Source organism: Caloenas nicobarica, chromosome 5, assembly GCF_036013445.1.
Source record: "Caloenas nicobarica isolate bCalNic1 chromosome 5, bCalNic1.hap1, whole genome shotgun sequence".
In the NCBI taxonomy this organism is placed as follows: domain Eukaryota; kingdom Metazoa; phylum Chordata; class Aves; order Columbiformes; family Columbidae; genus Caloenas; species Caloenas nicobarica.
The window spans coordinates 67,768,901-67,787,076 of record NC_088249.1 but is presented as its reverse complement, the minus strand read 5'-3'; the positions used below and the strand labels follow the sequence as shown (position 1 = coordinate 67,787,076).

At 48.4% G+C, this 18,176-nt stretch overlaps 1 protein-coding gene across 3 annotated transcripts in view; it reads left to right on the top strand.

The window, feature by feature from the left end:
- PLCB2 (phospholipase C beta 2) overlaps nt 1-13,322 on the top strand; it is a 54,249-nt gene extending 40,927 nt beyond the window's left edge. For all 3 annotated transcript variants that reach the window (XM_065636108.1, XM_065636107.1, XM_065636106.1), the window contains 4 exons: nt 229-324; nt 1,289-1,346; nt 11,570-11,656; nt 12,102-13,322. In XM_065636108.1, coding sequence (XP_065492180.1) covers nt 229-324; nt 1,289-1,346; nt 11,570-11,656; nt 12,102-12,374 — 514 coding nt within the window. In that variant the 3' untranslated portion in view covers nt 12,375-13,322. The remainder of the gene's footprint in view (nt 1-228; nt 325-1,288; nt 1,347-11,569; nt 11,657-12,101) is intronic.
- Nucleotides 13,323-18,176: the final 4,854 nt, after the last annotated feature.

The window sequence follows — 18,176 nt, the reverse complement described above, 5'->3', positions numbered from 1 at the left end:
GATTACATAACATGTATTTTCTACTGTCCCTTTGTTATGACTCCCTAAAAAAAAAAAAAAGTTACAGGACTGAAATATTCTTAAGACTCAGGGCTTTCTGCTGCACAATCACTCCAACTTTGCTTCTCTGGGCAGCAGAGCGCTCCAGAGAGCAAACGCAGAGGGCTGCCTTGGTCTCTGGGGTTTGTAGCCAGGCCTGTCTCACACAACACTCGTTTCTCTCCACAGCAATATTAAAGACATCAAGAAGAGGCTGGAGGCAAGGCGAGTGGAGCGGATCCAAACCATGCTGAGGAACACAAGTGACAAGGCCGCTCAGGAGAGGTACTGGGGTAGATGGTCCTGGGCCTGGTCATTGGCAGCTGTCCCATCCTGTCCTGCTCCAGGACGGGGACGTTGCTACGTCACTGTCACCATCAGGGAAACCTTTTGAGCAGCTAGACGGGTGTGCGCTAGCTGCCCACATCTCCCGAGCTGCAGCGATAGTGTCATTCCTGCCACCACTGCTGACAGTGGCTTCCAGCGCTTTCTCCAGCAGCTTTGTATTTTTGTGTAAGGCACTTGGTTTCACTGACCAGACTCTGACTGGCCCAAGAGGAGCAGAGCCTTAGGAATGCTGCAGGAGCTCCCAGGGAAATGCAGAGGGAGGCCATGACAGGTGGAGAAATTGTTCCTTGAGGACAAGCCTCCCAGGCGCACAGCTCTTTGGCTCTGGAAGGTGACACGTAAGGTTCTTGCTGACATGACGATGCACCTTCCAGTCACTTCAGCTGAAGCCCAGGCACGCTTCCAAATCTGCCTTGATGGGGTATGTATCTCCCCCTAGAATCAACGGCAGGTTTTCCCAGCCTCATCTCAGAGGTGTGTTCAGTCAGGTAACGGCTGCAGCTTTCCCAGTTGTTCTAAATCTGATACTTGGGTACTGAGCTGTGCATTCATCTACTGCAGCATGTGAATCGGGGTAACAGCTTCACATGTTGAGGGTACAGAACAGGGGACACTCCCTCCTTTGCTCCCCACTCATAGCAAGGTTCTTTTGCAGTCTGTTAAGCTGAAAAAATAGAATTTTGCATCCAATTCTTTGGCCTATGTCTCATTCAAATTTGAATGGTGGTTTATTTGCCTGTCCTAAAATTACAGCAACCTCTCAGTGTGGGAGGAGGCAGTGAGAATATAACACACCTGGCTGTCTGTTGTGCTGTACAGCACTTTATTGCTATTGTTCCACAGGTTTTATGTAAAGATAACAGAAGTATTACAGGTTTTTGTACATTTCCTTTATTTAAAGGTTGAAGAAAGAGATTAATAACTCTCACATTCAGGAGGTGGTGCAAACAATCAAACGGGTAAGTTCTCCTGCAACAGGCTGCCCCAGCAGCGCCGGGCGCTGCAGCCTGAGGGTGTCTTGTGTTCCCATCAGCACCTTGCACAGACAGAGCCAGTTCTCCCAGGAATAGAAATCCATTAAAGTGCTGCCACACCAAGGGCTCCGACTGTGTCATTCAGTCCAAGGGCCTCTGCTTGTGTCTCTCTGTGTGTGTCTGTCTGTCTCTGTGACTCTGTGTGAACATGTGTGCATCTGCGTGCATGTGTCTGTGCATCTGTACGTGTGTGGCCGTGTGTGTGGCCGTGCTTGCGCATGTTTGTCTCTGTGCACACGTGTCTGTGTGTGCATGTTTCTCTGTGCGTGTGTCTGTATGTGTGTCTGTGTGCGTGTCTACGTGTGCACATCTCTGTGTGTCAGGGTGTGCGTGTGTGCATCTGTGTGCGTGTGTCTGCGCACATTTCTCTGTGCATGTGTCTGTGTTTCTGTGTCTGCGTCTGTATGCGTGTGTGTCTGTGTGTATGTCTGTGTGTGTCTGTGTGTGCATCTGTGTCTGTGTCCATGTCTGTGTGTGTGTCTGTGTACAAGCATGTTTCTATGTGTGTGCGCACCTGTCTGTGTGTGCACGTCTGTGCGTGTCTGTGTGGAAGAGTGTGTGTCTGTGTGGGCATGTCTGTGTCTGTGTGCACACCTCTGTGTTTGTGGGTGTACATCTGTGTCTGTGTGTCTGTGCACGTGTCTGCATGCGTCTGTGCACTTGTGTGTCCGTATGTCTGTCTCTGCATGTATCTGTATGTGTGTGTTCATGTACATGTCTGCATCTCTGTGTGTGTGTCTGTGCAAATGTTTCTGCGTGTGTGTGTGTCTGTATGTCTGTCTGTGTGCCTGTGTGCATGTGCCTGTCCATGTGTCTCTGTGTGCGGCTCTGGGTGTCTGTCTGTGTGTGCATGTCTGTCTGTATGTGCGTGTATGTGTGTCTAGGTGAGTGTGTGTCCATCTGTGTGTCTGTCTGTATCTGTGTGCATGTCCGTGTATGCGTGCGTCTGTGTCCTTCTGTCTGTGTCTGTGTGCCTGTCTGTCTATGTTTGTGTGTGTGCACGTCTGTATGTCTGTGCATGCATTTTGTGCGTCCATTTGTCTGTCTGTGCGTCTGTCTCTGTGCATGCGCGTCTGTATGTCTGTCTGCCGATTTCTCTGTGTGTGTGTCCGTATGTCTGTGTGCGTCTGTGCACATCTGTCTGTGCATGACTGCGTGTGTCTGTGTGTGCGGGTTTGCGTGTCTGTATGTCTGTGTGCGTCTGCGTATGTCTCTCGTGTGTCTGTACATCTGTCTGTGCATGTGCCTGCATGTCCATGTTTCTGTCTGTGTGTGCGTGTTTGTGTGTCCATACATCTGTCTCTTTATGTGTGCGTGTCTGTGTGTGTGCTTCTGCCTGTCTGTGTGTCCGTATGTCTGTCTTTGTGCCTATCTATGGGTCTGTGTGTGTCCGGATGTCTGTCTGTTTGCGACTGTGTGTATATCCATGTGCCTGTGTGTGCGTCTGTTTGCCTGCGTGTCCGTATGTCTCTCTGTGTGTCCGTGTGTCTGTGTGTCCATATGTCTGTCTGTGCAACCGTTTGCCCTTGTGTACATTTGTCTGTGTGTCCGTGTGTGTATTTCTCTATGTGTCTGTCTCTGTGTCAGTGTGTCTCTACATCTACGTGTGTGTCCATGTGTCTGTGCGTCCGTCTTTGTGTCCGTATGTGTGTCCGTTTGTCTGTGTGTCCGTCTGTCCATATGTGTCCATTTATCTGTCCGTGCGTCCGTTCGTCTGTTTGTCCGTCCATCTGTTTGTCCGTCTCTCCGTGTGTCCATTTGTCTCTCTGTGTGTCTGTACATCTCTGTGTCCGTCTGTGTGTCCATTTGTCTGTGCGTCCGTCTGTCTGTCTTTGTGTCCGTATGTCTGTCCATGTGTCCGTCTTTGTGTCCAATTGTCTCTGTCCATCTGTCTATTTGTTTGTCTGTCTGTGTGTCCCTCTGTGTGTCTGCACATCTATGTGTCCATCTGTGTGTCCATTTGTCTGTCTGTGGGTCCATCTGTCCGTGTGTCCGTTTCTGTGTCCGTCCGTCTGTCCATGTGTGTGTCCACTTATCTGGCTGTGTCCGTCCGTCTGTCCGTCCGTCTCTCCGTCCGTCTCTCCGTGTGTCCATTTGTCTGTTTGTCCATCTGTGTGTCTGTCCCTCTGTCTGTGTCCGTTTGTCTGTGTGTGTCCATCTGTCTGTGCGTCCATCTGTCCATGTGTGTCCATTTATCCGTCTGTGCGTCCATTTGTCTGTGTGTCTGTACGTCCATCTGTCTGTCCATATGTGTGTCCATTTATCTGTCTGTCCATCTGTCCGTCTTTGTGTCCCTTTGTCCATATGTGTGTCCATTTATCTGTCCATCCGTTTGTCTGTCCGTTTGTCTATATGTGTGTCCATTTATCTGTTTGTCTGTCCGTCTCTCTGTCCATTTGTCTGTGTGTCCGTCTGTCTGTCTTTGTGTCCATTTGTCTGCCTGTCCTTCCATCTGTCCATATATATGTCCATTTATCTGTCCGTGCATCCATTTGTCTGTCCATATGTCTGTCTGTGTGTCCATTTGTCTGTGTGTCCGTATGTCTATGTGTCCGTCTGTCCGTCTCTGTGTCCGTTTGTCTGTCTGCATGTCTGTTTGTCTGTGTGTCCGCATATGTCTGTCCGTCCATGTGTCCGTCCGTCTGTCCATATGTGTGTCCATTTATCTGTTTGTCTGTCCGTCTGTGTCCGTCTGCTTGTCCGTCCGTGTGTCCGTCTCTGTCCATGTGTCTGTCCGTCTGTCCATATGTAGGTCCATTTATCTGTCTGTGTGTCCGTTTGTCTGTCTGTCCATTCGTTTGTCCGTCTGTATCTCCGTTTGTCCGTCTGTCTCTCTGTCCGTGTGTCCCCACATCTATGTGTCCATTTGTCTGTGTGTCCGTTTGTCTGTGCGTCCGTCTGTCCGTCTTTGTGTCCGTATGTCTGTCTGTGTGTCCGTCTGTCTGTCCGTATGTGTGTCCATTTATCTGTCCATATGAACATCCGTTTGTCCGTCTCTGTCCGTGTGTTTGTCTGTCCACATGCGCGTCCGTTTGTCTGTCCGTGTTTCCGTCTCCCTGTCCGTTTGTCTCTCTGTGCGTCCGTCTGTCCATGTGTGTGTCCATTTATCTGTCCACGCGTCCGTTTGTCTGTCCATCTGCGTGTCCGTGTGTCTGTGCGTCCGTCTGTCCGTCTTTGTGTCCGTATGTCTGTGTGTCTGTGCGTCCATCTGTCCATTTATGCATCCGTATGTCTGTCCGTCCATCTGTCCGTCTTTGTGTTCATTTGTCTGTGTGTCCGTCTGTCTGTCCATATGTGTCCGTTTATGCATCCGTTTGTCCGTCCGTGTGTCCGTCTCTCTGCCTCTCTGTCCATCTGTCCATATGTGTGTCCATTTATCTGTCCATGCATCCATTTGTCTGTCCGTAGGTCTGTCCATCTGTCTGTCTGCATGTCCGTTTGTCTCTCTGTATGTCCGCACATCTGTGTGTCCGTCTGTGTGTCCATTTGTCTGTCCATCTGTGTCTGTGTGTCCGTCCGTCTGTCCCTATGTGTGTCCATTTATCCATCTGTCCATATGTGTGTCCATCTCTCTGTCCGTGTGTCCGTCCCTCTGTCCATATGTGTGTCCATTTATCTGTCCGTGTGTCCGTTTGTCCATCCGTCTCTCTGTGTGTCCACACATCTATGCGTCCGTCTGTGTGTCCATTTATCCGTTTGTCTGTCCGTCCGTGTGCCCATCTCTCTGCCCGTTTGTCTGTGTGTCTGTCTGTCCCTCTTTGTCTCCGTCGATCTGTCCATATGTGTGTCCATTTAGCTGTCCGTCCATTTGTCTGTCTGTTTGTCCGTCTGTGTATATGTGTGTCCATTTATCCATCTGTTTGTCCGTCTGTGTGTCCTTATGTGTGTCCGTTTGTCTGTGTGTCCGTCTGTCCATATGTGTCCATTTATCTGTCCGTGCGTCCATTCGTCTGTTTGTCCGTCCATCTGTTTGTCCATCTCTCTGTGTGTCCGTTTGTCTCTCTGTGTTTCTGTACATCTCTGTGTCCGTCTGTGTGTCCATTTGTCTGTGCGTCCGTCTGTCTGTCTTTGTGTCCGTATGTCTGTCCGTGTGTCCGTCTTTGTGTCCAATTGTCTCTGTCCATCTGTCTATTTGTTTGTCTGTCTGTGTGTCCCTCTGTGTGTCTGCACATCTATGTGTCCATCTGTGTGTCCATTTGTCTGTCTGTGGGTCCGTCTGTCAGTCTTTGTGTCCATATGTCTGTCTGTGTGTCCATTTCTGTGTCCGTCCATCTGTCCATGTGTGTGTCCACTTATCTGGCTGTGTCCGTCCGTCTGTCCGTGTGTCCATTTGTCTGTTTGTCCATCTGTGTGTCTGTCCCTCTGTCCGTGTCCGTTTGTCTGTGTGTGTCCATCTGTCTGTGCGTCCATCTGTCCATGTGTGTCCATTTATCCGTCTGTGCGTCCATTTGTCTGTGTGTCTGTACGTCCATCTGTCTGTCCATATGTGTGTCCATTTATCTGTCTGTCCATCTGTCCGTCTTTGTGTCCCTTTGTCCATATGTGTGTCCATTTATCTGTCCATCCGTTTGTCTGTCCGTTTGTCTATATGTGTGTCCATTTATCCATCTGTTTGTCTGTCCGTCTCTCTGTCCATTTGTCTGTGTGTCCGTCTGTCTGTCTTTGTGTCCATTTGTCTGCCTGTCCTTCCATCTGTCCATATATATGTCCATTTATCTGTCCGTGCATCCATTTGTCTGTCCATATGTCTGTCTGTGTGTCCATTTGTCTGTGTGTCCGTATGTCTATGTGTCCGTCTGTCCGTCTCTGTGTCCGTTTGTCTGTCTGCATGTCTGTTTGTCTGTGTGTCCGCATATGTCTGTCCGTCCATGTGTCCGTCCGTCTGTCCATATGTGTGTCCATTTATCTGTTTGTCTGTCCGTCTGTGTCCGTCTGCTTGTCCGTCCGTGTGTCCGTCTCTGTCCATGTGTCTGTCCGTCTGTCCATATGTAGGTCCATTTATCTGTCTGTGTGTCCATTTGTCTGTCTGTCCATTCGTTTGTCCGTCTGTATCTCCGTTTGTCCGTCTATCTCTCTGTCCGTGTGTCCCCACATCTATGTGTCCATTTGTCTGTGTGTCCGTTTGTCTGTGCATCCGTCTGTCTTTGTGTCCGTATGTCTGTCTGTGTGTCCGTCTGTCTGTCCGTATGTGTGTCCATTTATCTGTCCATATGAACATCCGTTTGTCCGTCTCTGTCCGTGTTTGTCTGTCCACATGCGCGTCCGTTTTTCTGTCCGTGTTTCCGTCTCCCTGTCCGTTTGTCTCTCTGTGCGTCCGTCTGTCCATGTGTGTGTCCATTTATCTGTCCATGCGTCCGTTTGTCTGTCCATCTGCGTGTCCGTGTGTCTGTGCGTCCGTCTGTCCGTCTTTGTGTCCGTATGTCTGTGTGTCTGTGCGTCCATCTGTCCATTTATGCATCCGTATGTCTGTCCGTCCATCTGTCCGTCTTTGTGTTCATTTGTCTGTGTGTCCGTCTGTCTGTCCATATGTGTCCGTTTATGCATCCGTTTGTCCGTCCGTGTGTCCGTCTCTCTGCCTGTCCGTCCGTCTGTCCATATGTGTGTCCATTTATCTGTCCATGCATCCATTTGTCTGTCCGTAGGTCTGTCCATCTGTCTGTCTGCATGTCCGTTTGTCTCTCTGTATGTCCGCACATCTGTGTGTCCGTCTGTGTGTCCATTTGTCTGTCCATCTTTGTGTCTGTGTGTCCGTCCGTCTGTCCCTATGTGTGTCCATTTATCTGTCCGTGTGTCCGTTTGTCCATCCGTCTCTCTGTGTGTCCACACATCTATGTGTCCGTCTGTGTGTCCATTTATCCATCTGTTTGTCTGTCCGTCCGTGTGCCCATCTCTCTGCCCGTTTGTCTGTGTGTCTGTCTGTCCCTCTTTGTCTCCGTCGATCTGTCCATATGTGTGTCCATTTAGCTGTCCATCCATTTTTCTGTGTGTCCGTCTGTGTGTCCGTTTGTCTGTGTGTCCGTCTGTCCATATGTGTCCATTTATCTGTCCGTGCGTCCATTCGTCTGTTTGTCCGTCCATCTGTTTGTCCATCTCTCTGTGTGTCCGTTTGTCTCTCTGTGTGTCTGTACATCTCTGTGTCCGTCTGTGTGTCCATTTGTCTGTGCGTCCGTCTGTCTGTCTTTGTGTCCGTGTGTCTGTCCGTGTGTCTGTCTCTGTCCATCTGTCTATTTGTTTGTCTGTCTGTGTGTCCCTCTGTGTGTCTGCACATCTATATGTCCATCTGTGTGTCCATTTGTCTGTCTGTGGGTCCGTCTGTCAGTCTTTGTGTCCATATGTCTGTCTGTGTGTCCGTTTCTGTGTCCGTCCGTCTGTCCATGTGTGTGTCCACTTATCTGGCTGTGTCCGTCTGTCCGTCCGTCTGTCCGTCCGTCTCTCCGTGTGTCCATTTGTCTGTTTGTCCATCTGTGTGTCTGTCCCTCTGTCTGTGTCCGTTTGTCTGTGTGTGTCCATCTGTCTGTGCGTCCATCTGTCCATGTGTGTCCATTTATCCGTCTGTGCGTCCATTTGTCTGTGTGTCTGTACGTCCATCTGTCTGTCCATATGTGTGTCCATTTATCTGTCTGTCCATCTGTCCGTCTTTGTGTCCCTTTGTCCATATGTGTGTCCATTTATCTGTCCATCCGTTTGTCTGTCCGTTTGTCTATATGTGTGTCCATTTATCCATCTGTTTGTCTGTCCGTCTCTCTGTCCATTTGTCTGTGTGTCCGTCTGTCTGTCTCTGTGTCCATTTGTCTGCCTGTCCTTCCATCTGTCCATATATATGTCCATTTATCTGTCCGTGCATCCATTTGTCTGTCCATATGTCTGTCTGTGTGTCCATTTGTCTGTGTGTCCGTATGTCTATGTGTCCGTCTGTCCGTCTCTGTGTCCGTTTGTCTGTCTGCATGTCTGTCTGTGTGTCCGCATATGTCTGTCCGTCCATGTGTCCGTCCGTCTGTCCATATGTGTGTCCATTTATCTGTTTGTCTGTCCGTCTGTGTCCGTCTGCTTGTCCGTCCGTGTGTCCGTCTCTGTCCATGTGTCTGTCCGTCTGTCCATATGTAGGTCCATTTATCTGTCTGTGTGTCCGTTTGTCTGTCTGTCCATTCGTTTGTCCGTCTGTATCTCCGTTTGTCCGTCTGTCTCTCTGTCCGTGTGTCCCCACATCTATGTGTCCATTTGTCTGTGTGTCCGTTTGTCTGTGCGTCCGTCTGTCTTTGTGTCCGTATGTCTGTCTGTGTGTCCGTCTGTCTGTCCGTATGTGTGTCCATTTATCTGTCCATATGAACATCCGTTTGTCCGTCTCTGTCCGTGTGTTTGTCTGTCCACATGTGCGTCCGTTTGTCTGTCCGTGTTTCCGTCTCCCTGTCCGTTTGTCTCTCTGTGCGTCCGTCTGTCCATGTGTGTGTCCATTTATCTGTCCATGCGTCCGTTTGTCTGTCCATCTGCGTGTCCGTGTGTCTGTGCGTCCGTCTGTCCGTCTTTGTGTCCGTATGTCTGTGTGTCTGTGCGTCCATCTGTCCATTTATGCATCCGTATGTCTGTCCGTCCATCTGTCCGTCTTTGTGTTCATTTGTCTGTGTGTCCATGTGTCCATTTATGCATCCGTTTGTCCGTCCGTGTGTCCGTCTCTCTGCCTGTCCGTCCGTCTGTCCATATGTGTGTCCATTTATCTGTCCATGCATCCATTTGTCTGTCCGTAAGTCTGTCCATCTGTCTGTCTGCATGTCTGTTTGTCTCTCTGTATGTCCGCACATCTGTGTGTCCATTTGTCTGTCCATCTTTGTGTCTGTGTGTCCGTCCGTCTGTCCCTATGTGTGTCCATTTATCCATCTGTCCATATGTGTGTCCATCTCTCTGTCCGTGTGTCCGTCCCTCTGTCCATATGTGTGTCCATTTATCTGTCCGTGTGTCCGTTTGTCCATCCGTCTCTCTGTGCGTCCACACATCTATGTGTCCGTCTGTGTGTCCATTTATCCATCTGTTTGTCTGTCCATCCGTGTGCCCATCTCTCTGCCCGTTTGTCTGTGTGTCTGTCTGTCCCTCTTTGTCTCCGTCGATCTGTCCATATATGTGTCCATTTAGCTGTCTGTCCATTTGTCTGTCTGTGTATATGTGTGTCCATTTATCCATCTGTTTGTCTGTGTGTCCATATGTATGTCCATTTATCTGTCTGTGTGTCCGTTTGTCAATCTGACTCTCTGTCCATGTGTCCCTCTGTGTGTCCACACATCTATGTGTCCATTTATCCATCCATTTGTCTGTCTGTCCGTGTGTCCGTCTGTCTGCCTGTCTGTCCATATGTGTGTCCATTTATTTGTTTGTCTGTCCATGTGTCCGTTTGTGTGTGTGTTCATCTGCGTGTGTGTGTCCATCTGCTTGTCCGTCCGCATGTCCGTCTCTGTCCGTCTGTCCATATGTGTGTCCATTTGTCTGTCTGTGTGTCCGTTTGTCCATCCGTATCTCTGTCTGTGTGTCCATCCGTGTGTCCATTTATCTGTTTCTCCATGTGTCCGTTTGTACATCTATGTGTCCGTCTGTGTCCGTTTGTCTGTCCATGTGTGTCCATTTATCCATCCGTTTGTCTGTCCCTCCATGTGTCCATCTCTCTGTCCGTTTGTCTGCCTGTCCATCTGTCCATATGTATGTCCATTTATCTGTCCGTTTGTCTGTGTGTCCGTTTGTCTGTCCATTGGTTTGTCCGTGTGTCCATCTGTGTGTCCACTTGTCTGTCCGTGTGTCCATCTGTGTGTCCATTTGTCTGTCCATATGTGCATCCGTGTGTCCGTATGTCTGTCCGTGTCCATTTGTCTGTGTGTCTGTCCATATGTGTGTCCCTCTATCTGTCTGTGCCTCCGTTTGTCTGTCCCTGTGTCCGTCTCTCTGTCCGTTTGTCTCTCTGTGTGGCCATTTGTCTGTCTGTGCGTCCATCTGTCCATCCATATGTCTGTCCATCCATCTGTCCGTCTTTGTGTCCGTTTGTCTGTGTGTCCGTGTGTCCATTTATCCATTTGTCTGTCTGTCCATCTTTGTCTCTGTCCATATGTGTTTCCGTTTGTTTGTGTGTCCATTTATCTGTCCGTGCATCCATTTGTCTGTCCGTCAGTCTCTCCATCTGTGTCTCTGTGTCCATTTGTCTGTATGTCCGTACGTCTGTGTGTCCGTCTGTCCATATGTGTGTCCATCTATCTGTCTGTGCGTCCATTTGTCTCTGTGTGTCCATCTGTCCCTATGTGTGTCCATTTATCCGTCCGTATGTCTGTCCGTCCATGTGTCCTTCTCTCTGTCCATGTGTCCATCCATCTGTCCCTATGTGTGTCCATTTATCTACTTGTCCGTGTGTCCGTCTGTCCATATGTATGTCCATTTGTCTGTGTGTCCGTTTGTCCATCCGTCTCTCTCTGTCCATGTGTCCCTCTGCGTGTCCGCACATCTATGTGTCTCTCTGTGTGTCCATTTGTGCGTCTGTCTGTCCATCTTATTGTCTGTATGTCTGTCCATATGTATGTCCATTTATCCATCCATATATCTGTCTTTGTGTCCGTTTGCCTGTGTCTCTGTCTGTCCGTGTGTCTGTCCATATGTTTGTCTGTCTATGTGTGTCCATTTATCCGTCTGTCCATCTTTGTGTCCATTTGTGTGCCTGTATGGGTCTGTGTGCATCTGTATCTGTGCACGTGTCTGTGTATGTACATTTATGTGTGTCTATAGGTGTGTCTGTGTGCCCATGGGCATCTTTGTCTACCTGTGTGTGCGTGGGTTTGTGTGTCTAATTGTGTGTGCGTGCATATGTGTCTGTCTGTCTATCTGTGTGCATCTGTATTTGTGTGTCCGTGTGTGTCTCTGTGTGACTGCGCATGTATCTTTGTGCATTTATGTCCGTGTCTGTCTGGGTGTGCATGTCCGTATGTCTGTGTGTCTGTCTTCACACCCTCACACACACTCAGCCCTTACCTGGAGCTCAGGGGTTCCCACTCGACACCAGTATCCTGGGGCAGCAGGACCAGTTTGGAGCTGGGCAGGAGAGGCTGCCCAGCCCTGGCTCTTGCTGCTCTAAGCTTGTTTATATAAACTTAAATGTGGTTTTTTTCAATTTGTTCTCTTTGAAGGTGACAGAAAAGACAGCCAGGTATCAGCAGAAACTGGAAGAGAAGCAGGCAGAGAATCTGAGAGCCATCAAGGAGAAGGAAAGTCAGGTAAAGCACCCACAGCAGTCAGGGCTGTTACTCAGTACCATAAATCCCAAATCCCAGAGGGGATTGCTCCATAATTAACGCTGCACCACCCTCCACACCCCCCAGACACCCCTCCTGAGCACACTGAGGAATGAATGACAGAGCCCGTGGTTCTGCACTCAGGCGGGTGCTGCGCCCACATCCAAGCCCCCACAGGCACAGTGTGATGCAAAAGCATCATCAGACACAGTGTAAATCAGCACGACATCATTCACAGACTGTCCCCGCTGCCATTGTCAGGCGAGCACCGCTGCGTGTGGGGGTGGAGACAAGTCCTTCCACAGAGGCTTGAGGCCACAGTTGGCAGTGCTGACGTGTCACCATGCTGCTCTCTCAGAGCGGGTTTTTATCCCATCCTCGGCCTGACGTCGCTGTTTGGAGAATAACGCGAGGTCTCTGTTTGCAGCTCCTGCAGGAGGTGCTGGCAGAGTATGAGGAGAAACTGCAGAGTCTGAACGTGGAGGTGCAGGAGATGGTGAAGAACTACGTGGGAGCAGGCTGGGCTGGAGAGCCCGAGACACACGGGGAAGCAGTTCAAAGCATTCCTGAGGGAGAACAAGGCTCTGCACAACAACTGGAAGAGAAGATGCCAGTGGCAGAGGCATCGATGCTTACAATAGCCCAGCCTGAGCCCCCAGCAGCCGAAACAGCTGTCGAGATTGAAGAAAGCAAACTTTGAGAGACGCTTCCCTTACGTTTCCACTTCAGTAAGGTTTATGGAGGTAGGGAGTAGAGTTAAAGACCAGCTTGACAAACTACTACAGTCCCTTTCCACTCCAGGGAACTCCTGCAATCCTTCAGGAATTTACTACTTTATAATCCTTGTCAGCAGACATGGTCTGATGGACTCACCCTTCAGAGAGCTGCGCTCTCTCCTTCCACAGCCCCGGCCCTCGGTGTTTGAGCAGCACAACATCCTGTGCCTGAAGACACGTTGGCCTTGGCATTCACAGCAGCATCTGCATTCATGTTTTAGTCTGGATCCAGACCTCAGTTTTTAGATTAAGTTCTGTCACATGCATTTGTCCCACACAGCTCTTCACATGAGAGCAAGATTCCTTTGAACAAAATTTACCAGATCCTCTCCAGTCACCCCAGTGCGCTCCAGCCAGCTGAGAGCTATCCCAGAATAAACCTCCCAAAATGCAGGGCAGTGTGGGTGGCAGGTGCTCAGCAAAAACCTCTTGTTTTCTAAAGCGGCATTTCTTCTGCCAACACTACCTGCTAACGCAGACACAGGCTCTGCTCCCAGGAGGAAAGGTCAGTTTGGTAGGACCCCAGACCAGTTTTGTCACCGCACCACTGCCTTGCACTGCCTGTGTTGGCTTTTAATTGGTGTGTTCCACCCCCCAAGTCAGATGAGGACTGTTTTCAGTACATTGGTATCCACACAACACAAACCAGCATTTCCTTCTGTGGAAATGTGCGTTACCAGCATCACGGCTTTTCTTTCTGACCTCCCCTTATTCCCAGGGGCTGTTTTTCACTCCTGATTCTACCTTAGACTCTGAGAGGCCTTCAGGCAAGTTCTCAGATCTGGATCCACATCTCCCTAGGACCTGCCAGTCTTGAGCAGGCTCCTTGGGCAATTACAAGGCATATGATGAATATAAGAGCCTCATCATTTGTTCCAAGCTCCCACAAAAGCACTTGCAGAGTTCTCATCTACAGCAGTTTGACATTTTTAGAGCTTCACCAACACTTTTTCCTCATACAGCTAAATTAGTTCCATATTATGGCCTTAGATGACAACAGTTAACAAAATTTCTAAACAGTTTGAAAATAATTTCGTTGCACAAATAAAGAACCAGCCAGTTATATTGCCCATAAGATTCCCTCATACGCAAAGCTGAATATGGCTCATAAGAAACCACAAGGAATTATCCATTTGAGTAGCAGCAAGCAGTTCTCTGGAGCTGCTTTTCTAAGCTGCCATCCCAGCCAATGAGAACAGAGGGCTCAGCACTGAGCTCTAGAATCTGTTCCTTGCTGCTGGGAAAACCACACTCCCCAAATATCCACGTTCCTTAGGACCTTGTGGGGAGGAACATGCGCTACTGCTGTTTGCAGGAACACGCACACATCTTACCTCAAAGCCTTCGTCCCTTCCCCTTTCTTCAGGAAGCACGTGCATCTGTAACCAAGAGCAGCCCCCCGCTTGGTGACATAACAGATCAGTCTCATTCCACTGCCCCACGCTAACAGAAATTGCCCGGCCCTACGACTTTGAAGGGCAAATGGTCCTTGGCCTCTGCCAGCCCTGGCGCACACTTGCTGCTCTGTCTTCACTTACACAAAACCTAAAGCAGAACACACTTGCAGGGCAGGTTCTCAGCATTCTGGCCTTGTCTTGCAACAGAGAAAGGGTCAGTTCCTCTTCCCCATCTTTACACTTCCACTTTCTAGGCCAGCAAAGCCTTATTTTGTGAATAGAGAACTTACATCACTGTCCCCTGCCTCCACACGTACTTTCTCTCACCTGTTTTCAGAGCTCATGCACTGAACAGCTTTGACACAGCAAGTGCTCGCTCATCCAGGAGGAAGGAACTGGAAACACACGGTCCAACTCTTTTCCTAGCACCTTCTAAGACAGACCTTGCTTATGGCTCCTAAAAAAGCAGGAAATAGCAATAATTCAGTACAGAGCAGCCACATCCTGCCCTTCCTTGTATCACGGCCTGAAATAACGTTAGCCCAAGAACTGGAGTTCAGCCTGCCAAAGTACACTGGCACCAGTCATGGGGACCCTGGGAAACTGGGACTTCTGGTCACCAGTGGAGAGGGAGGAACTGACCTGATACTCCCCCATCACCCCCCCTAAAAAAGTCAACCCTCTCCAGTCACACACCTGCAAATAGCCAGACTTAATTAAAGGTGGTGGGAGAAGATACACTTAGGGACACAAAAGCAAATGGGACTGTTTCATTACGAGTGCTTATCTTAGAGATAAATTACTGTGGGTCAAATTTTCCAAGGAAATTGTTCAAGGAAACAACAAAAACCCAAACCACCACCTCCCCTAATCACTGCTGAAGAGAAATGGGGGGATGGGACCCCCAAACCTCAATCTGCAGTTGAGCAGATCTGTGACTGCTGCAGGTGTGAGCACCCGCAGCCCAGAGAACCCTGTTCTGCCAAAACCCTCCATCTATTTATTTGCCCATTCGAGCCCCTTTTACCGCTACCTTAGAGATCCCCAGAGGGTCAAGTGTCTTTAAACTGGGACACAGAAGAAAAACCAGTTAGGCTATGGTCTGAAAAAGGAGCTTCTTCCATCCTCGTGTTATTAAAACCTTTGCCCTTAATTTGAGACAGTACTAGAGGAGATGACATGTTCCTGTCTGGAGCAACAGTCTCTCTGCTCTGCCAGAGCTGTAAGTGCCACCCGGCAGAGTGACCCCAAAGTCCCCACTCACCCCTCAGCTTGTTCTTCGGGTTTCTGTCTTTTCTGGAAAAGTGAGCTTAGTCACAGCCAACCTACAGCATGCAGTGGCTGGGACACGAGAACAGTTACACCTAGAAACTGCATTGACAAACACGTTATGAAGTGCTGCTATTAAAAAAAAAAATAAAGACAACCGAACAACCAAAACAGCTCAAGTAGGTGTGAGACACAAGACCTTCCAAGCCTGGTCTGACACCCAAGAAGAGACCATACATCCCCTGCAGTGTTCACATTATACTGGAATTATGTATTGTACATTTCTGACTTATTTATTTTCTAAAAAGAAATAAAATGTTGCATTTCTTAAAAAATTGGATCACCTTTGTTGGTTTATAGAACAGTCTCCATCCCTCCAGCAGCACAACGGCTCAGTCACATCATCTGGTTACTTACGCACTCAGGAGAAACGCCACTTTCTGATTTGCAGCACCATCTCTGCCCCCAGAACCGCCCACCCCACAGACGTGTGCGCTGGGAGCCCTGCCCGTGCTTGCGCTTTACCGGGGATACTTGCTCACCACAGGAACATACAGCACTTGGATCAGATAGGTCGCTAATGAGGCTGTTACTTACAGAAACCAAATTCAATGGTGATTAAGATGATAATAGTGCCTGGTCAGACACTAAACAGCAGCAGATCTAGGCATAATCTTAGAATTTTTTTTTTTCCCCACATTTTCATCTTTTATGCGGCATATTCTAAATGTCATTCTCTACCACTAAATCCTCCTGCCCTAAATACTTATTTTCATGACCCAAACTTTGTACTATATTCTTTAAAAAATAAATAATGGGGATCCCTAAGCAAAGGAGGACTCGAACCACACCAAGGAATACAAACACAAGACACCACACCTGAAGGACCAGCTCAGGGACTCTAAAACAAGAGCATTACTAACAAATACACAGCAGTCCAACTCCTCTCTTGGCCAACACCTTTGCAGGCAGCTTCCCTCATGAGAATTCAGCACCGGTATTTTTCAGAGCACTTCACAGACACCAGGAAAAGCCTGAAGGTCATTGCTGAAGCAAATCAGTTTGCTGTGAATAGATGCAGATGCCTGTGAATATGATGCTGTCAACCAAAGCCTGAGCAGCAAATAGCCAGCAAATGCTCGGAGCTGGTTGCTGTAGCTTTATTCCTGTCATCATTCCCGAGGCAGTCAGGGACCCAGAAGCCTTTGATGTTTCTTTGCAGCTCCACACAAATGTCTGGCCATCCTCTCCTCCTCTGTGAGCAACAGTCACCCATTTCCTTCCAGTCTGCACAGCTATAATGCCTAATTTTTAATTGAAGCCTGAACAGTGTGTCCAGGTAGTTCTCCCTGATCTCTTTCCTGCAATTAAAAGAAACTTCGTCTTCAAGCGTTTTGTAACCGCTCTGCAAGCTTCTCTAGGTATTCCCACAAACTGTATCCAGTTGAGAGCCACCATTCAGGCTCAATTTGTACTAAATGATCCAAAATTATCTTCTACCTCAGTAATAAAGATCTGGTGCTGATGTGACCATTTCTGCTACAGAAGGAAGCGCTGCACAGCAGCTCCTGTATTTTAGAGCCACTCTCTCTGCCCCGCATACTCAAGATTCACTACTTATTATTATCTCTGTTTATAGACCAGGACCTAGGGCACAGCAAAACGCTTTCCAGGCTACAGAGGGAAGCGTAGGATTCCTCACCAGACTGAACAATCGTTAAAGTCGGGAGCCTCATTTGATCTAAAGTCCTTCTGTAACCACTGATTAAAAGACAGGGGCCTCCAGAGAAAGGTTTGTCCCATCCTGAAATAAATGGGACAATAAGCTGCTGCATCTGACAGTGCAGAGCCCTGTCTGAGGAGGACAGGCACCATTACATATAAACAAGTGCAACTGGGAGATGACAGCAGTCACAGGCTCCCCGTTTGATTCAGCAAATTGTTCATATAAATTCAACTTGCCATCTTCAAAGGCCTGCTGCATGCTGATTGCCAGGGCTGTGGCAGCAGGAAGAGACTCGATACCAGCAAGGCTGACAGGAAGGAAAAATAAAAGGGAAGGATTCAGGTGAAACATGACACAAAACAAGAAAAAACCCTGAGACGTAAGTGTAACCTTGTTGAAAGCATAAACAAAAAGATATTCAGAGAAAACAACATCTCAAAGCATAATTACCCAGGGAGTAGGCGATGAGCTCTTCAGAGAAGAGGTTACAATTTGTTGTGTACTCAGGTATCACTCAGCATACACAAAATCTCCCTCCCGAATGCAAATTACAAACCTGCTCTGCTTACAATTCTCCAGCCTGGCTGCCTCTTCCTGGGGAAGGAGCTCCTGGCCCTGGAGACAGAGCTTCGGTCTCTCAACTAATCTAGGTTTACCTTAGGATTTACATTTGATTCCACACTCATCTAAGTAATGGAGCAGCTAATTGGTGATATGCCATGCACAAACTGTAAAGAAAGAAACACAAGAATCAGATATTTAATTCTGTATTGGACAGGAAGATGGATACTTCCTGCATTCTTTACAAATAGGGTAATGAGTTTTTAAAATTTTATAAGATACTTTAATGCAATCTTTCAAGGGCCTTCCCTCACTGTGGTTAGTCAGACTTGGGCCAAAGTATAAAAGGATGTTAAATGTTAAACCTGTCATCCTGTCTGTTTCTTGGTGATGTCTTAAAGCATCTCAGCACCGCAACAGGATTATGAATAAATCAAGATCTACTTTAATTTAAAACACAAGTGCAAAGGATTCACAACTACAGATGAGCAGGATCTTTTGTTTCAAATTATAAATCTTTTCAAAGCCCTGCTCTTTTGCATTAAAAAAAAAAAAAAACAATAAATCTGGAATACAGAAACTTTTTACATCAAAAATTTTCCAGTGCAGCTAAGGAGGAGCTAAATGAATTCATTTCAACCAGCTTCATCAGCCCCACACTTGGGACATCCAGTCTGGGCAAACCGCCTGCGATCCCTGCACTGGCCACAGGCAGAGCGGTATCAGAGTGCGATTTCAGCCTCCAGCGGGTGAGAGACCGGAGATGAACCACC